Source organism: Balaenoptera borealis (assembly GCF_965194805.1).
Source record: "Balaenoptera borealis genome assembly, chromosome: 8".
Classification (NCBI taxonomy): domain Eukaryota; kingdom Metazoa; phylum Chordata; class Mammalia; order Artiodactyla; family Balaenopteridae; genus Balaenoptera; species Balaenoptera borealis.
The window spans coordinates 89,619,785-89,639,202 of NC_138865.1; the positions used below are offsets into that span (position 1 = coordinate 89,619,785).

The following is a 19,418-nucleotide window of genomic DNA, read 5'->3' on the forward strand; positions in this document are numbered from 1 at the left end:
ATTCCTATGTCTATCAATCTGTGTATATATGTATATTTATGCATACATTCATACTGATTCATACTGATACCTCTGACTCCAATCCAATACCCACAGGATTAGTTCTAGCATTTCCCCTTTGACTCAATCTCTGACAGTTAAAAACTGGGCTCATTATCTATAATATATTTACTTATTTGTTCAACCCTAGTATATATATAAAGGGTATATGTACACAAAAGGTATATATATGTAAAGTAGCTTCACAACTGCTAGACCATAATGACTGCAAGAAAAAAAAAAAACTAGGATGAATTGGGAGATTGGGATTAACATATATACACTACTGTGTATAAAATAGATAACTAACGAGAACCTGCTGTATAGCACAGGGAACTCTACTTCACTTTGCTGTACAGTAGAAACTAACACAACATTGTAAAACAACTATACCCCAATTTAAAAAAAAATCAACTAAAGTACAATGCTTTTGTACAGTTCTTTTTGTCTTTACTTTACTCTTACAATATTCATTTACATGTTTTCTCCCACCTCCTATAGTGCAGTTATGTCATTCACTTGTAATACAACTAGATCTGTTGTCATAGTCTGCGTACATCCTTAGGTCCTGGTTGATTTTTTAAAAATTTGCATACAGTAAAAATAACTGTTGTGTACAATTCTACAGGTATTGACAAATACGTAGAGTTGTGTATCCACCAACAGAGTACCATATGGAACAGTTCCATCATCCCCCATATTCCCTTGTGCTGTCCCTTTCTAGTCAACCCCTCCCCCCATCCCAACCCATGGAAATAACTGATCTGTTTTCCATCCTTATAGTTTTGCCTTTTGTATACTGTCATATAAATGGAATCAAACGATATGTACACTTTTTTGTCTGACGCAGCATGATGCTTCTAAGATTCATTTAAGTCACTGCATGTGTCAGTAGAGTGTTCTTTTCCATTGCTGAGTAGTATTCCATGGCATGGATGTTACCACAGTTAGTTTACACATTCACCTGTTATGAGATGTTTCTAGTTTGGGGTGTTTATGAAAAAACTGCTGTAAACATTCACAAACTGATTTTTGTATAAACAGAAGTTTTAAAAAATTCATTTGGGTAAATATCTAGGAGTGAGAGGGCCAGGTCACATGCTATATGTATGTTTAGTTTTATAAGAAACTGACAAACTTTTTCAAGGCGGCTGTATCATTTTTGCATTCCCACCAGCAACGAATGAGAATTCCAGTAGCTCCACATTCTCACAGCACTTGTAACTTAATTTTTTTTTTTTTAATTTTAGGCAGTCTAATAATAGGTGTAGAGTGCTGTCTCACTGTGGTTTTAAGTAGCATTTCCTAAATAATGATGTTGAACATCTTTTCATATGTTTACGTGCCATCTGCATATTTTCTTTCATGAACTATCTATTCAGATACTTTGTCCATTTTTAAATTTATTGGTTGTTTTCTCACTGTTGAGTTTTGAGAGTTCTTTATTCTGGATACAAGACCTTTATCAGATACATGATTCGCAAATATTTTGTCTAGTCTGTGGTTTGTCTTTTCATTCCCTTAATGCTGTCTCTTATAGACAAAATATATGAATTTTCATAAAGTTGAATTTAACATTTTTTTCTTTTATGGATCATGCTTTTGGTACTATATCTTAAACTTCCTTGCCAAATCCAAAGTCACACAGACTTTCCCCTAGAAATTTTATAGTTTTTCATTTTGTATTTCAGTCTATGATCCATTTTGAGTTAATCTTTGAATTAGCTGTGAGAAATATGTGAAGGTTCATTTTCTTGCATATTCAATTGTTCCAGCACTATTTGTTGAAAAGACTACCCTTTCTTTGTTGAATTGCCTTTGCACTTTTGTAAAAAAAAAAATTCAGTTGACTATTCTTTGGCCTCTCTATTCTGTTCCATTGACCTATGTGTCTGTCCTTCCCTAATACCGTTCTGTAGTTTTATAGTAAGTCTTGAAACTAGGTAGTATGATTCTCTTTTTCAGAATTCTTTTGCCTATTATAGTTTCTTTGCATCTAAATATAAATTTCAGAATCACTTTCTAGATCTCTACAAAAAGAGCTAGCTGGGATTTTAATTGGGATTACATTGAATCTATAGATCAAATTACAAAAAAATTGATATCTATTTATCTAAGCTTATTTGATTTATCAATGTCTTGTGGTTTTCAACCTATAGATTCTGCATATACTTTATTAGATTTATACCTAAGTATTTCATTCTCATAATACATTTTCATATAATTTTATTTTCATATAATACATTTCAAATGTATTGTAAATGATATTTTAAGTTTCATATTTTAAAAGTCTAACCGTTCTAATTGTTCATCGCTAGTGTGTAAAAATACAATTGAGACTTTTGTATATTGACCTCGTATCCTGAGACCCTGCTGAACTCACTTCTTAGTCCTAGGAGCTTTTGTGTAGATTTTTTTGAGTTTTCTAAGCAGACAATCATATCACCTAAAAATAGAGATAGTTTTCTTTCTTCCTTTCCAATCTGTGTACCTTTTATTTGTTTCTTACCTTATTACACTAGCTATAGTTTTCGGTACAAAGTTGAGAGACTTGGATGTGAGAGACAACATCCTTATTCCTGATCTTAGGCGGAAAGCACTCAGTCTTTCACCATTAAGTATGATGCTAAGTACAGGTATCTTATATGAGGTCCAGGAATTTCTTTTCAATTCTTAATTTGCCAAAAGTTGTGATCATGAATGGAGTTTGAATTTTGCCAAGTGCTTTTTTTGCATTTTATTCTTTAGTCTGTTAATATGGTGAATTACTCTGACAAAGTGTTCTTTTTTTGCTATTTATCCTATTTAGTGTTCTCTGAACTTCCTGGACCTATGGTTTGGCATCTGTCATTAATTTGGGGAGAAATTCTTGGTCATTAAAAAATACATATATATTCCTTCTGCACCACCATTCTCTCTCTTTCTTCAGGGGTTCCAATTACTTGTATGTGAGAGTATTTGACATTATCTCACAGCTTTTGGGTGCTCTGCTTTTTTTCTTTTGCTTTAACTTCTTTTTTACTTTGTGTTTCAGTTTGGGTAATTTCTATTGCCCTATCTTCAGGTTCACTGATTCTTTCCTTGGCTGTGTCAGGTCTACTGAGGAGCCCATCACAGGCATTTCTCATCTCTGTTACATGTTTTCTATTTCTAGCATTTCCATTTGATTGTTTCTTATAGTTTCCATTTCTCTGCTGAAATTGTTACTCATAGGATCTTGCATGCTGTTCAAATTTTCCACTGGAGACTTTAACATATTAATTGTAGTTCTTTTAAATTTCCTGTCACATAATTCCAACACCTGTTTCACATCTACATCAGATTCTGATGACTGCCTTATTTCTTGGGAGTGTGGTGTTTCTTTCCTTTTTGTACGTCTTATAATTTATGCTAAAAATTGGACATCTCATATAGAATAGTAGACACCATGACAAATAGTTTTCCTGCCTGGAAATGGGTACACCTTTCCTTCTGCTAGGCCTTTAGTGCTCCTTCGAGCTAACTACAACCCAGAGTGGAAAAAGAAATCCCTTTCTTAGGTTTTAAAAGACTTTGTCAATAAGCTGCCTATATTATTAATGAATTCTTCCTTCTGCTTTTTCTATAAAGACAGACATTCCATAATAAAGCTTCTGGTTAAGCAGGAGATAATTGGTATATCCCTAAGAAACAGATCTATCCCAGCCAAGGGCAAAGAAACACAATACTCTAGGCCTTGTGTGCAGCATTATTGGGGAGGGAGCAGATAAATATAAAATTTGGGATGCTCTGAAATATTTGAACCATTCCTCTCATCCCCAGTGTGGCAGATTGATCATGTAATGGCATCATCTCCACCCCTCCCTGGATCAATACCCTTTGCTACGTAACTCTGTGTGGTCTCCTGCAGTGGGTGTGATGACTTAGTTACTTGACTGGTTTTCAACTTATGCCTTTGACTGGTGCCATTAGAACATACCCAAGCTTGCTGTGGACATACATGGCCCTGTTTTTTTAGTCACCCCAGCCAAAAGCCAAACATCCAAGTGATCCCCTCAGACCAGAAGAACTGCCTAGTTAAGTCAAGACTAAACAGCCCAGCCACAGATGTGCAAGCAAAAGAAATGCTTTCTGTTTTAAACTACTGTGCTTTCGGGTGGGAATAGAAAGCTGATATTCCCAGTGGGCCTTTGGGCTTCCTGAGATCTGTGAAGTGTTGAAGCATACTCTGATCCCACTCCCCCCCAATTCTGTGTCTCCTAAGGCACACTTCATGTGAGAAGCCATGCCTTACAAATATCCCACCATCACAGGGGTGCTTGTTTTAAGCAAAGTACAAAACCCAGATTCAGGAGGCTCATGTTTTGAATACTAATTTCTAATTCTTCCTAAAGGAGTCTTTGAAAAGCACTTCATGTCTCCATTTTGCTGCTGGAGCCTTTGACAGAAAGCCCACTCCTGTGTCCTTTGGTTTAGGGCAGTGGTTTCTAAGAACTTGGGCTGGACTGGCTGCAACACTCTCTGGGGAGAAAAACAGATTCCCCTAACCCTACCCTAAGAGTTTCATTCAGTTATGCTGTGTGGAACCCAGTCACCTGAATTTTTAAACAGCTCCCCAGGATTACAGCATATTCTTATGTTAAGAATATCAGGTGATCATTAAACTGAATCGTTTCCCCAGTCTTCTGTTTCCTGAATGCATCTTTAGACACAATTTCCTTTCATCAGAACATACTTGTATATAGATTAAATATGATAGGTGCATCCAAGTGAGGTAATAGTTAATATAATTTATAACTTAGATGCCTACCTATTTCCAACACCAATTAAAGGAAGCTAACAATATATAACACATCTAATAAGACCATCAAAAGAGAAACAGAAAATTTTAGACAACAGAGAAGAGGAAAACTATATCAAAATTCTAGAGTAGCAGATTTACCTTAATGAGTAGCTGAGTTTCCTAGCAGCAAAGGCAAAAAGTGAAATATGCTAATTATAGAATTCTTACTATCTGATGAAATAAAATGTATCGAAGTATCAGTAGAGACATTTTTTTCCAGAGAGCTGAATTCTAAAAGGAACTTAATTACATAAATCCTATTACACAAGTAATTTTGAACATAATAGAAAATATGCTAATGTATAGAGAGAAATTTTTTCTGGAGTTATATTGTAAAGAAACTAATTACACAGGTCCAACTGCATAAGGGACTTTGAATAACAAAAAGAGTTGTATAACCAACAGTGGTTGGGCAGAAAATAAAGACTATTTCTCATATATCCATTAAGACATCAATCTCTGGAGGCACTTCTGGGCAAAGGTCCAAGGGTGAGGCCTTCAGACGATCTAACTTTTCTCAGGGAGAAAGCTTAAGACATCTAGAAAATAAGATGAAGAGTGGGGTTGTGCCTGGCCTTGGGGTCCTCTCAGAGGAGGAAATGGGCTATACTGCCCCACTGCGGGGCACCTGGAGAGCCATCTGGTAAAGGAGCCAGTTCACACTCATGACTAGGAACCCACACTCTGGGGGCTCACTCCATTAATCAGCCCAGGAGGAGGGACTCAGGAGGTGGAGGGGGCAGATTCTGAAGACACTGGAAGACCTCCCCTCCCAGAGGCATGTGGGGTCTTCCACGCATTGCAAATCCCACAGTTTGCTACCAACGTGGTGAATGCTCTGGGGCTGCACTAATGGAGGAAAGGTGCCAGAGCAGGGAGGTGAGGCCCTGGCTCTGTCCTGCCCACCAACCTTCCTTTAGCTCCTTTCCTACACCACACTCTCATCTCTGGCGCTCTGCACGTGCCGTCCCCTCACCCTGGGACAGTCTCCCCCTTGCCCCACCCTTGCCCCTTTCATCTGGCACTTCATCCTTCAGAGCCCTGTCTAGATGTCACTGACGCCCTCAAGCCTCGGCAGAAACCCAGCCGTGCCCCACAGCGTCCTCCCCTCTCCACGACAGACCCTACCACGCCAGTGTGAGACGGCTGTGTCTGTAGTGACACGCTGAGAACGGTCACCAAACCCCTGGTTCACTGCTGGATCCTCACTGCTGGCAGTGCCAGGCACAGAGCAGATGCTCCAAAGATGTGGACAGTGGATGCATAAGGAAGGAGTACAAATACTACTGCTACAACTGTCAACAGTAAGAGCTGACACTTACACAGGCGTACCAGGTACCAGCCCCATTCTAAATGCTAAAGTGTGAGGCTGCGATTAGAACCCAGGCAGTTGCTCCTGAACCCACACTCTGAACCCTTTTGCTCTAAATCCATGAACAAAAACACGTGCCGTGTGAGGCTGGATGACCAGTACAGGGCTGCAGAACTTAGTGCTCACCCCGCCATCGCACCGCACCTCAGCACCCCTCCCACCTGGAGGGATCCTGGAGATCGGGCGAGAGGTGAACACACGTGTGCAGGAGACCAAGGGCACAGGGTATGATCTCGGCAACCACCCTTCTCAGAAAGCCCAGGTGCGGCCAGATGGGAGGTTTAGTCCTATGCCATGACGGTGGCACTGCCTGTGCTCCCCAGGCGTGGACCATGCTAGAACAGGACCTGTGAGAGTCAGAGGAGCAGACGGAAACAGAACAAGCACCTTGCCACCAGGAACACTGCCGCCTGCAGAGGAGACCAGGAGCTCCGACGGGCTGGAGCCAGGCGGTGGCCCAACAGGACTTGACCGATGGCTGGGCTTCTGCTCAGATAATCCGGCTGCTTTTTTCCTCTGGGCAGCGATCTGGGACAGAACACTGTCTATGCTGCCACCTGAGGAAACAGGAATAGGAATGACTGCCTGGGTCCAGGGCACTGCAGTGCGGGCGGTGGACATCAGGTGCCGACCTGGCTGAGCCGGAACCCCGTTTCCCAGACCCCTGCCCCTGGCTCTGGGTCAGGGCTAACCACAGGAGGACTGTGCATGACAACTGGTAGGTGGACGGCCGTCAAGGCTCCAGTTTGTCCTCACTTTCCCCCGAGCCACTGCCGGTTCGGTCAGCCGCCAGCGGGCGCAGACAACACGCCCTGCCCTGGGCTCCCCCAGCAGCCCCGCTGCAGTGCCTGCCAGCCGCTGCACGTGCTGCCACGCCAGGGCTCCTCTGCCATCGTCCAGCCCCCGCTTCTGGATCTCTACACCCCCAGCTACTCCCACAGTCGTGTCAATAACTTTCTCACTCCATAATACTCAGGGGGTCAGCCTCCCTGACTGAATCCTGATTGCCAAGTTCCCTCTCCCTGTTTCCCCAAACCTACCAGCAACCTTGAATTATTACGAAGGAAAAGGGGAAAGTGATAATATCCAGAGCATGGGAGGGCACTAGAGGGAGAACACTGATAACTAACATTTATAGAGCACTTACTAGGTGGCAGGCACTGCTGTAAAGCCATTCTGGAGGGCAAAGTGTAAAGCTTCAAAAACAGGCAAACCCACTGACCCTGCCACCCTGATTCAAAGGCACTTACATTAAGCAAATCACTAAGCAAGCAGGCAAGCGCAGAGCTATGGAGCCATTGCTTAGAGTGGGATCTACAAGAGCAAAAATCTAGAACAGCCTTGGTGTTCAACAAGAGGGAACTGGTGAATTAAAACTGACACCTCATATGAGTGGAAGGCTGTTTGGTTATTTAAAAGATGCTGTAGCTACACGTGTATTGGCATAAAGAGGTGTTTACAACATGGTAATGGGTACAAAGAGGAAAAAGGTTACAGAGCAGACTATACTGGGAAGTCAGCCTGCCTGCGTGCAGGTCCTGGCTCTGCTACTTCGCAGCTGTGTGACCCTGGCCGAGTTATTTAACTCCCCTGAGCCCCAGTTCCCTCCTCTGTAAAGTGGAGAGGACACCTCACAGGTTGTTGGAGGACTGAAGGAGCTAGTCTATTTAAAGGGCACTGTGCCTGGCACACACTAAGTGCTTAATAAATTATTATTACGCTTTCATAAATATGCATTAAAGTACTTTGCGAAGATATACACCAAAATGTTAACAATGATCCCTAGTGGGTGAGATTATACTTCCTTTTTTTTTTTTTTTCTTTACCTGGTTTTCAAGCTTTTCCATAAGAAGCATGCATTCCTTATGTAATGGCATAAAGCTGGGTGCCTTCCTGCAAAGCTGGCTTTGGTTAATCCTGGATGCCCTCGGGGAGGACTAGAAAATATCCTGTAACCAGCCTCACTACCTATTCCCATATTCTGGTGTTTTGTTTTGTTTTTAATAGTATTTACTATCATCAGATTTTAAAAAAATTATCTGTTTATACCAGAATACAACTTCCTACAGAACTGACTTTGAATTTTTTATTGCTAACTGCTCTATCGCCTAGACATTCCCTCACATCTAATAAGTGGTCAACAATATTTGCTGAAAGAATATGGTAAGCAAATGTAATGATGTGAAAAAAAATTAAAATTTAAGAAAAAGAAAGTATGCCAATAAGCCCAAAATAACTGTGGGGCAACCTGCTTTGAGTCTTAATTGTCTCTGGGCAAATCTGCTGTGTGTCTCTGGGCAAATCTGTCTCCCACTCTGAGCTTCAGTTTCCTCATCTGTTCATTGAAGGGTCAGGATGAGAAGATATCTAAGGTTGAATCTTCAGGGATTTTAAATACCACAAAAACACCATGTATTTCTCTTAGTTTCTTGTAAAATTTTCCAAGAAAATAAAGCATTATAGACTATTTCTTCCCCTCCCCTGCTCTAAGAAAATGCATAGAAGAAACTGAATTGTGAATTCACTGAAAAATCCTTTAGGCACATCAACGAGAAAGACAGGCTGTATGCAGTGGTCTCTAGGACTGTCCCCAGTTCACACCCTCAACCCCAAGGGATCTTCCCACCTCCCCAGAGTGGCCTGCCTGGGTACCCACCTGAGCGGTTGTGCAGCTCCCCACCGTGCCTGTTCATGCCTCCTACCCCACTGGAGCCACCAGAAGAATGAGGTGAGTGGTTGAAGTTTCCAGAATTGGCGGGAGAGGCTGGGCTTCTGGAGAGAGACGGAAATTTAACTGGCCTGACGGGAGTCTGCAAGAACAAGGTGGATATCACAGTTAGGGTTTACTGTTCATTCCTTCCGATGCACAGATCACAGTGGTGAGGGACCTGGAGTTCAGCTGGCCCATCCCAGCCAGTGCTTGCATCCACTGGCACGTCCTTGCCCACCAGTGCTCATCCTGCTAGGAGTCCCCCAAGGGATGGCAGTTCACATCTATCTGCTGACAACTTGACCGACCATTAACTCAGGCTGAGCACCTGTGACATCGTACAGGTCACCCACCTGCTCCCACGTGGTGGACTAACGTAAACCCACTCTGTCCATTTTTGAGTACCTCCAGCCACCAGGCCCTTGGTCTCCAACTAGTGATTTGGTATTATGACAGTCCAGGGAGGCAGCAGCAAGCAATGGGGGTCAGACAGAGACGGGGGTCCTGAGGTTCTCCAATCACTCGACACAAAGCGGCAGGGTCAGGTCCTAAATCCCTGTCCTCAGTTTGCCCATTTACTGTATCTACATTGTCTACAGTCTACACATATGGAGATCAGCTCCCACAACAAGAGGGACTACCTCAGTATATCACAGAGACACACTGAGGGCCACCAAGTCAGAAACCACTGTGGTCAAAAGGATACAAGTCACACTTTCTGGTTGCAAGAAAATACTAGTAGCACACATAGTTGCCTCCCAGTGTTGAGCTTGGTCCTGGACCTGTGCAATGTAGTATGGAACTTGATTAGAGGCCAAGAACCTGATTTCTGGTCGCAGCATCCCCGCCCCAACTTGGCTGGGTGACCTTCAGCAACTGATTTCCCTTCTCTGGGCTGTTTCCTCATCTACTAAAGGGAAGGGTGGATTAGATCAGGTCTTCAACCTGTGTTCCAGGGAGAGGGGCTCCCATTTTCACTCCATTCACTCTAACATTTTAATCTGCTTACATATTAAGTTCTTTGGTAGGGTTTCATTAGACAAAAGAATATCACTCATTTAAAAGAAAATAAAAAGCTTCAGCCCCCCTGGATTAGTGGGTCTCAGGTCCCTTCTGCCTGCAACACATCACAGTGTCAGTGAGTGGTGATGTGTAAAGCATGTCAGCTGGACAACTTACGGTGTCTGTGCTCCCGCCGCCCACAGGTTGCCCCCTGCTGGCTCTCTGGGACCGCACAGTCTTCATAGGGTCTGCCTTCCCGTTGTGACATGTCCGGGACCGATCCGAGCTCCACAGCTCAAAGCTGGAAGGGGGTAAGAAAGGGGGGATGACTGCCTTCAGCTTGTCGCTTGGGAGTCTGGTGAAGGGGGCTCCATTCCGAAGCTGAAAGAGACAGGCTGTGGGTTAGGCAAGCTCCAAGAGGGCTCCCGACTCTGCGAGGAAGACTCCAGGTTTCCCCTGCTTCTCAGAGAACGGCAGCACTACCTTCCCCTCCACCCAAGCCAGAAACCCACATGATGTCCTCAGCTCTCTTCCCAGCAACCAAGCAATTCCCACATCTGCTCTGCTCCAACTCCCAGGTTCTCTTGCGTCTGTCCACAGCAGAAACACACAACAGGGGCGGGGAGTATGGAGAGTCGTGGGGTAGCCAACGGGTGATACGTGTGCTGTGATGGGGCAGCACAGGGGAGGGGCCACCTCTCCCTGCAGGTAGAGAGGGCATCTTGTGGGTGGGGGGGCACTTGAGCTGAGCCCAAAGGACAACAGAGAGGTTGGGGGAAAGGGCACTGCAGACCGAGGGAAGAGAATGTGGAAAGGCCTGGAGGCAAGAGTAGCAAGACCAGTGTGCAGAATTGCAAGGACACTGGTGTGACCAGAGTTGGGGGTTTCAGGAGAAGGGGATGAGGGTACTGGAAGGCCCAGGCTGGCTCTCTGTGAACCCAGCCAACCCTCCCATCCCCCATCCCACCACCTCCTTCCTACTCCAGCCACACCTCCCACTGTTGACATTTTAAACTGCAATTTAAGTTTTGAAAATGTGATTTGGGGTCAGTATAAAATCCACACAATGATGACTGGCAGATTGTCAAGGAAAAGCTTTCACACAGTCCAAGCTAACTTTAATTAAGAAAAGACAGTGAACTTGGTGCCAGATGGTGCTTTGCAGGGAAGGGCATACTACAGCTAAACCTGCCTCGGGGGCCAGGCAGGTGGGCACCTCCGCAAGGATGGCTGCAAACGCCCACTCAGCAGAGCACCGTGGCCATCCTCCATCTGCCACGGGGCAGGCAGGCACATTGGTGCCCTCTAGAGGGCATGAGGAGGTGGGACAGGAGAGCAACAAGATGGGAGGGTGGGCATCCTGGGTTCCCACCCTGGCTCTGTCCTGCTTTTCTGAGAGTCTGTGAATAAGGGCTGTCCCCTCTGGACCTCGACAACCTCATCTGCTTAAGGGTATTCATCAGAGCTGTTAAAACAATGAAAAACTAGGAACCCCAAAGTCCAGCAGGTCAGTCTTAGATAAAGAGATGAGGGCACAGTCCCATGATGGAATGTTCATCCTGCAGCCATTGGATGTGACGGGACCAAAGAGTGTTTCTGACGCAGAAAAGATGGTCATGACAAATTGTTAATACACCAGGTTCAGCACAATATGGGGAAGATAACAGTGCCTGACCTGGCATGGTTGTTGGGGATATTAAGTGAGTGAATATATATAAAGTGCTGCAAATACTTAATAAGCATTTGGCTGGTACATACTTAGTGCTGTGTTAAGTATTTGTTTACTATATATAACACGATATCATATTCACAGATGTGAAAAAATGATTAGGAAAAATACTCAAAAGATATATGCCACAAAATGTCAATCATGATTATATCTGGATTTGTGATCAAGGGCAATTTTATTTTTCTTTATACTTTACTGCATCTTCCAAAATTTCAATAACAGCATTTCTGTCTTCATACTGAAAGTAATTATTGCTATTTAATAACATTATCAAATGTTGGGCGGAACAAGTCCCACAGTCAGTGTGCAGACAACAATTTACACCTATTACACAGCAGGGCAGAGCGGGCAGATCCTGGTCAGGGCTCCGCAGGTCCTGGGGCAGCTTAGCCTTTTAGGGGCTCCTCTGCTCCCTTCTTCTCTCCAATACTGCCCTCTCCTGGCCAGCCTCCAGATTAGGGCCTCAGAGCTAAAGGGACTTGAGCCCAACTCCAACCAGGAGGCTCTCACTTCAGAGAAGAGAAATGAAGCCCAGAGAAGTGAGGTAACATGTCCAAAGTCACACAGTAGATAAATGAGAGCTCATTCTGGGCCAGCCACTATGTTAAGAACTTCCTGGGGATGATCTCATTTAAAAACCACAACCATGAGAGATAGCATCCCCTAAGTAGAGGAGGCTAGCTATCACCTAATGTCCATCCCCGATATCTTCCTCAGCAGACACACCTGATATTTAGATGGGCACACGACCACTCGGAACAAAGACTTCATTTCCCAGCCTCCTGTGCAGTGTGAATAGGCCATGTGACTAAATTCTGGCCCATTTAATGTAAGCAAAAGTGATATGTGAGTTTCCAGGAAACTTCTTTAAAGACACCTGGCATGTGCCTATGGTCACCTCTTCTCCCCTCATCTTTCCTGTCAGCTGGAGTGAGGTAGTAATGGACAGAGCTCTGGCAGCCATCTTGGACCAAAAGGTGACCTTGGTAGTAGTAGCCATGGCTGGGAGACCAACAGGTAAAAGGAACCTAGGTCCCAAACTCTATGGAACAATGAACTAGTCTTGAACTTCACTTACTTGACAGAAATGTGATGCTGTCATATATTTATGCCAGTTATTTGGGGATTTTCTGTTACTCATAGCTGAACCTAATCCTGATACATCTCTAAGTTATAGATGAGGAAACTGAGGCCTCTCTCAGGCTGGAAACACACCCTCCTCTTTGACTCCTCTCTCCTTGGCTTTCCATAACCAAAAGGGTGAGTTCAATGTCACCCATCAATTCCTATCCCTACAAGGCCCCTGTCCTCAGTACTGCCTCCCTGAGAACATGATCAGGGATTACCTCTGGCTGCTAAGCACCAGCACAGCCTTACCTGCAATTCAGGGCTGGCATCTGTCCTGATTTCTCGGTGCCAGAGATATACCCACCGTTACACATTTTGATATCAACCCCATCTGTAACCACCACAGAGAAAGACAAACGCCTACATCCCTACTTAGAAATCAATCCCCTAATGATTGGTAGAGACCTGAAATGCTTTTAGAAAAGCCCCACACTCACCATGGTTGTCAATAACACATCTTCCTTTTCTCCTCTTGTGCTCCCAGGACCTGAGAAACAAATAGAAGTTTCCTGAAATGACCCCCCCGCAAAGAGTTCACGTCATGAAGACAAGTGACCAGGTCAGCCTTCATCCTGGAAAACCAATTCTCCTGAGTGATTAAATATTTAATAATAATTGGTATTCTATATCTGAATAGAAGGAAAGCACTTAAAAGGTATCTTAGAGTGTTTTCAGCTTTTCCATAAACCACTGTCATGCTGGGTCAGACAGTGGTACCTCCAGCTCAATAGTCTGTCTCAAACAGTGGTGCCAAAGGATCTAGTCTGGGTGTGGGAAGTCTGACTGTTAGAAGGGATCTGATCTAACTGACGTCCCAACCAGTGTGGGAATCTCCTTCAGTGCCCTGGCAAAGTCATCCAATCTGTTGAATACCTCCAGTGGTGGGGAGCTCACTAACCCCAGCCCAACCCTGGTAATTCACTCTATTTCAAAACACTGTCGGTGCAAGACCAATCACATTCGGCAGGTGGGAAAATCACCGATCGAAGGCAAGAGAGAGGCAGTGACTGGCCAGTGGTCTCTCAACAGGGCATATGGGACAGGAGCCTGGGACTCGTGCCACCAGCTTCCCCATTCTACCACACTAACAACAGTTATGTCCCTTCTTTGCCAGACCAGCCACTCTGCCCCAGTGTCACATTCCAACAGCATCTCACCTCTGGCATCAGCCCAGGAGGTGGGACAAAGGGAAGAGGATGAGGGCAAAAAGGTTCAGGGTTTGACTATTTTGGAAATTCTACCACACATGCAATTTCTTCTTACCATTGTCTTTGGTCGTGGGGGTCACATCGGGGAGCCCAGAGCGGCTCGTCTTGTCTGGGGGGGGCGCCCTCATTGTGGAGTCCAGTGCTGGCTCTGGCTCATCACAGAAAGGCAATGGCTGGTTGCTGGACAGCCCACGGGGCAGTGTCTGCATCAGTTTGAGCTTCCGGAACCGATTGGACATTCGGTTCCACCAGGACTGCCAAGGAAGTGCAGAGCAGAGGTCATGCCCCAAGAACACCTAGCCCAGGGACGGTGACCACACTCCACACGTGCTTCCCCTACCCCCTCCTGGGCCCACTGCAGGCATTACCAATCAACCATAGCACCCTTTCCCAAAAGCCATGGTTCTCTCTAAATCCTTCCTGACCCAGCCCTTAGGGGGCCTTTCCAATAGGCTGGAATTGGCAGTGAACCCTATTTGCTAACCCTCTTCTAATCAATCTCCTTATTGCACAGATAGAGAAACACAGACCCAGGGATGTCAACTTGCTCAACGTCTTACAGTCAAACAGGGACAGACAGATGGACACAGAGGCAATGCCAAACACCTTAACATCTATTACTGCATAACCTCCTTCCCCCTATTCCAGTAACAGTGTGAGAGGTGTCAGGGTGTCCACACCAAGGCCTGGACCATCTGCTCCTGTAGCTGATGCCTTCCCACCTAAAGAGAGGACAGGTGCCACCCCTAGGGTGTCTACATAACCCCACGATAGCTCAGAGGTTACTGGCACAGCGTCAAAGGGAGGCTGTGAGGGCCTGGCCTACAGAGATGGCAGTGAGGCAGGAATGAAGAGATCTATGCAAACAACACTGTGAGGAAGAATCCAGGGGCCTGAGTGAGTGACGAACATGAGAAGAATGCTAAGTCTGCAGATCTGAGAAGGTGCTGGAACCCCAGCCAGGACAAGGGAAAAAATAATTTTGATTTCCAACAAGCAGAGCAGGGCCGTGAGGGTAAGAAATTCAAAGAGAAACATTCAGCTTGCAGTTTAGAAATAGGCAACTGGAGCTTGGTTTTGAGGCTTCTAGAAGAAGCTGACGGGGGCCTGTGGACCGCAGGGAGATCCTAGAATGGTGCAATCAGCAAATACTTTCCACACTAAAGCACAGGCCACAGACAGATGGCCTGGAAGAAGAGGTGTTCAAGGTTGGCCAGCTCAGTACTACATCATGCAAAAAAAATGTTTAAATTCCCTACATTTACAAATTGTGTCTCTGCATCAAAATCTGGGTTTCTAGTTTCTCCTGAAAAAGATGGGAGCATGTGGCAACATGGACCCACATACTTGCAAAGCAGCGACTAAGGCCACTAAGTGGTTACGATCACCCCAGTTTTCCCTGGTCCCCACCGTTCCCTATTGTTCACCTTCAGCTTACTTCCTGACCCTACTGGGCCCCCCACCCCAGCCTACACCAGCCCTGGGTAACAAGGAAGCGGCAAGCATCTCCCCCCTTCACCCATTCTGGCCTGGCTCTCTGACGCCATTTAAGACAAGAAAAGGCAAACCTTAAGTCCGCCTTTGTCATCAGGCAGCACTGGGACACTCCAGGGCTGTCGGACCTTCGAGTGGGGCGGGGGTGGTGAGTGGCTGGGCCGGCCTTTGTCTTTATTCACCTGCATGCAGACAGATGCCAGCAGTCGAACAAGTTCCGTGTCTATGGACACAAAAGGCAGCATTTTACCTGCAAATATGTCTGTCGGGCCATGGGGTGGGGGCCCAAGATGACCCCCATCAGCCTGAGAACTCAGCACCACAGCTCCAGAGCCTGTGTTACTCCAGGATCAAGGTGTCCCTGCCTCTCCACTGGCTCTTCAAAAGGTGGCAAACAGGTGAGCAGGGTTTAACCCACTTAACCAGAAATAAAAGCCAGAAGTCCTGTCCTACCAGGAAGGCAGAGGGGTGGTGGGTTTAAAAAAGTACAGGCTCGGGACTTCCGTGGTGACGCGGTGGTTAAGAATCCGCCTGCCAATGCAGGGGACACGGGCTCGAGCCCTGGTCCGGGAAGATCCCATATGTCGCAGAGCAACTAAGCCCGTGCACCACAACTACTGAAGCCCGCGTGCCTAGAGCCCGTGCTGCGCAACAAGAGAAGCCACCGCAATGAGAAGCCTGTGCACTGCAACGAAGACCACTTGCTGCAACTAGAGAAAGCCCGTGCACAGCAACGAAGACCCAACGCAGCCAAAAATAAATAAATAAATTTATTAAAAACAAATAATAAGTAAAATAAAACAGCTGTTGTTTAGAAAAAAAAAAAAAAGTACAGGCTCTACAGCCAGATGACCGAGGTTTGAATTCTGCCTCTGTTCCTCCCTGGCCATGTAACTGCAGGTAGATTAAGAGGTGACATTAGTATCACCACATAAAGGTATCTGGAGGATTTGAGGTAGTTCCTAACATACAGTAAGTGCTTAAGAAAGGTTAAGTAGTATTAGTTATTATTAACTCAACTAGGCTATTGAAAAAACAACAAACAGGACTGAGAAGAAAATACTACCAACTATTAATATGCTTTTCTCTTGATGACTGTTTCCTTTTTTTCTCTCCAAGTGTTCAATAATAAGCATGTGTTTCTTTGAAAATTTCAGGCAAAAACTTCATTTTTAAACCCACTAGGAAAAAAAAAATCCATTGGGGTAGATTGTTTTATTGGTAAAGGGAGTGGGGGAGAAGGGGTGGGGCGGGAAGAGACACAGGGAAAGAGACGAGTCTTTCAGAGGAAAGCGTGTGTGCGAGGAGCCCGGGGTCCCCGGGAGACTGATTCCGAATGATGTGAACCCTAGGCGCGTGAGGAGCGAGATCACTGCACTTGGGTGGAGGGCCCTACCTCTCTAGCAGGGCTCAAGTCTTCCCAGACTCCGGGCCCCTCCCCTCTACAAGCAGACGAGAAGCTCTGCTTCCCTCCCTGCTCTTCCAGGATACAACAGGACCAGCACGTATCTTTGATGCGTGGGGCCCGCAGGAGGGGAGGGTGGTGAGGGAGGTGATGCTGGCGGTGAGGAATGGCACTCGGCCTGCCACCTCCACAGCTAAGGGAGGCCGCAGGAGTCCCTCCACCGGACACTGAGGAGGCAAAGTCCTCCCCTCCACCGCCAGCTGGTTAGAATCTGGCTCAGGGCTCAGAGCCTGCGGGCCAGGAGGGCCTCCCAGCTTCTCCCGCTCTGGGCTGAAACTCGGGGGTCACAAGAGAGACAATAGGTAAGACAGACCCTGCCCCCTGAGCTGGCTAATTGGAAGCCCCAGGTCCCAGAGGAAGGCCTGTCAAAGTGGGGGAGGGTCTGAAGTGCCAGCTGGGGGCTTAGTAATGGCGACACCTCCATCACAGGACCCTTGACCTGGAGCCTCCACCTACACAATTAAGCCACGGGGGTCACTGCTTCGTCTGATTCTGCTCGTGAGAGGGGCCTGTTTCCTCCTGAGTCAATCAGGTTCTGGCTGGGAGCACAAATACCAATCTAGGATTTGTGCGGACTGCCAAGGCCTTCCCTCCTGGACACTCCCAGAAGGCTGGAGCCGAGAGAGGCCTCAGGGACTACCTGGTCCCAGCTCCGCCCTCCTTGGGAGGAGCGAAGACTTGCCTGAGGCTGTGTGGGGAGCTCTGGGAGTTTGAGAGTGGCTTCCCCCTTGAATAAGCAAGTGCTTAATCACAGGTGATTATCTCGATTTCCAGCCAGAGAACCCAGCAGGCTTAAAACTCTTTTCCAGAAACAACCCACCAGGATCACTCAGCAGCATCACTAGGTCAAAGGCCGTGTACCCGTTTTTTGCACGAAGAGTGACATCAGCTCCTTGGTTTAGCAGATATTTGACAATCTCCTTGTTCCTGTGGAAGACAGAAAAAGCCAGAGTGAGACCCACTGAAAGGGAAAGCACGGCCTTGCTTCTGGGCAACATGAGTGGTGGCTTTAACTACAGCAGCATCTCTGCACCTGTAAAAGGGCTTGGAAAGCTGTGTCTCCCAGCCCTTGTTCCCTACACTGTGGGCAGCCATGACAGAAATCAAAGCCTGAGTGCTCCTTCCACAATCAAAACAAAAACCAAGGGCTCTGCCCCAAAAGTACTGGCCCCCAGGACCACATGCAGGCCCTGCCCCTCCAGCCCCAAATCAGGACTCCTGCAGCTGAAACGTGAAGCCTCCTGCAGGCCAGGGTGTTTGATGTGGAAGTCTGAGGCCTATCAAATGAGGAAAGAAACCACTTCAAAAGGACGCAGGAGACTGCTCTGATCACCTGAAGCAGGACAAGGGTGGAGCCCCTAATTTGGAATCAGATCACTGAGCAGGTATAAGGCTGTATGCAGATCCCTGCCTCTTGGTCAAGCCCACCCCAAGGAGGAGGCATCCAGGAGGGCAGAGGGATGACTGGATGAGAAGTGATACAGAAGCACCAGTCGACGCTGACGCCTATTCAAAATGAGGGCTAGGACAAGCCTCACCATCAGACGAGAAGCCAGTGGTACAAATGGCCCATATTCATTCCCAACAGGGGCAACAGACGGGCTGCTATATACATCAATGTGAAACTCCAAAAGAACTAATCTGTTCGCTCAACTGAAACCAACCCACAGAAACTTATCTTTCAGTATAAAACCTTCCTTCTGCATGGTTTCTCATGGCCACAGGTGAAATTGTGTGCCAAGACAACAGGAAATCTGGACACAAAGGGTAGGAATGCAGGATAGACTGAGCCTGCGTGGCTTTTAGTCTTTTTTGAGTGCCTCAACATCTTCATAATTGGGGGGCTTATCTGTAGCATCTCGGTACCAGAAACCCATCAGGAACCCTATTTCAGCCTGGGACATCTTAGCCTCCCCACTGAGGGAGTGGAGCTGGCACTGACCCGTGGTAGGTGGCCTGCATGAGGGCCGTCCAGCCATGCACGCTGTCCTGCTTGTCCACGTCAGCATGCCTCTCAACCAGTAGCTGCACCAGAGGCAGCTGCCCCATGACAGCTGCCAGCATCAGTGGGGTCGCCCCATCCCCGTTAACCAGGTTCACGTGGTTGGGGTCTTCATCGGCAATCTCTTTGACCAGCTGGAAGTTTCCTGCAAACAGAAGCAGAAGCAGAAGTCCTGGTGATCCGTGGGCCTGGTACCGCAGGATTATTTACCCAGTGGTTTCACGTAACAGATGTGCTAAGCCAGCCTCTGCACTGGGCTACTGGGCATCGCAGGGGCTACAAAGGTGAGTCAGAGGTAGCCCACACTCTCAAATCCTTCCATCTACGAGGGATGGAGGCAAGCACACAAACAGCTTTACCAAAAGAGAGAAATGTTATTGATATCTTAAAAGAATGGTGATGAAGGGCAATGTGCACGCAGAAGGAGAGCTCAGGTCTCCCTGAGAG

The 19,418-nt window shown here is 46.4% G+C and overlaps 1 protein-coding gene across 8 annotated transcripts in view; it reads right to left on the reverse strand.

Moving 5' to 3' along the window:
* ANKS6 (ankyrin repeat and sterile alpha motif domain containing 6) overlaps positions 1-19,418 on the reverse strand; it is a 69,170-nt gene that overhangs the window by 28,678 nt on the left and 21,074 nt on the right. For all 8 annotated transcript variants that reach the window (XM_082402497.1, XM_082402496.1, XM_082402495.1 and 5 more), the window contains exons 4-11: positions 18,912-19,116; positions 17,790-17,896; positions 15,579-15,727; positions 14,066-14,264; positions 13,240-13,289; positions 10,123-10,326; positions 8,890-9,043; positions 6,621-6,790 (exon numbers count right to left, since the gene is read on the reverse strand). In XM_082402497.1, the coding sequence (XP_082258623.1) occupies positions 6,621-6,790; positions 8,890-9,043; positions 10,123-10,326; positions 13,240-13,289; positions 14,066-14,264; positions 15,579-15,727; positions 17,790-17,896; positions 18,912-19,116 (1,238 nt within the window). The remainder of the gene's footprint in view (positions 1-6,620; positions 6,791-8,889; positions 9,044-10,122; positions 10,327-13,239; positions 13,290-14,065; positions 14,265-15,578; positions 15,728-17,789; positions 17,897-18,911; positions 19,117-19,418) is intronic.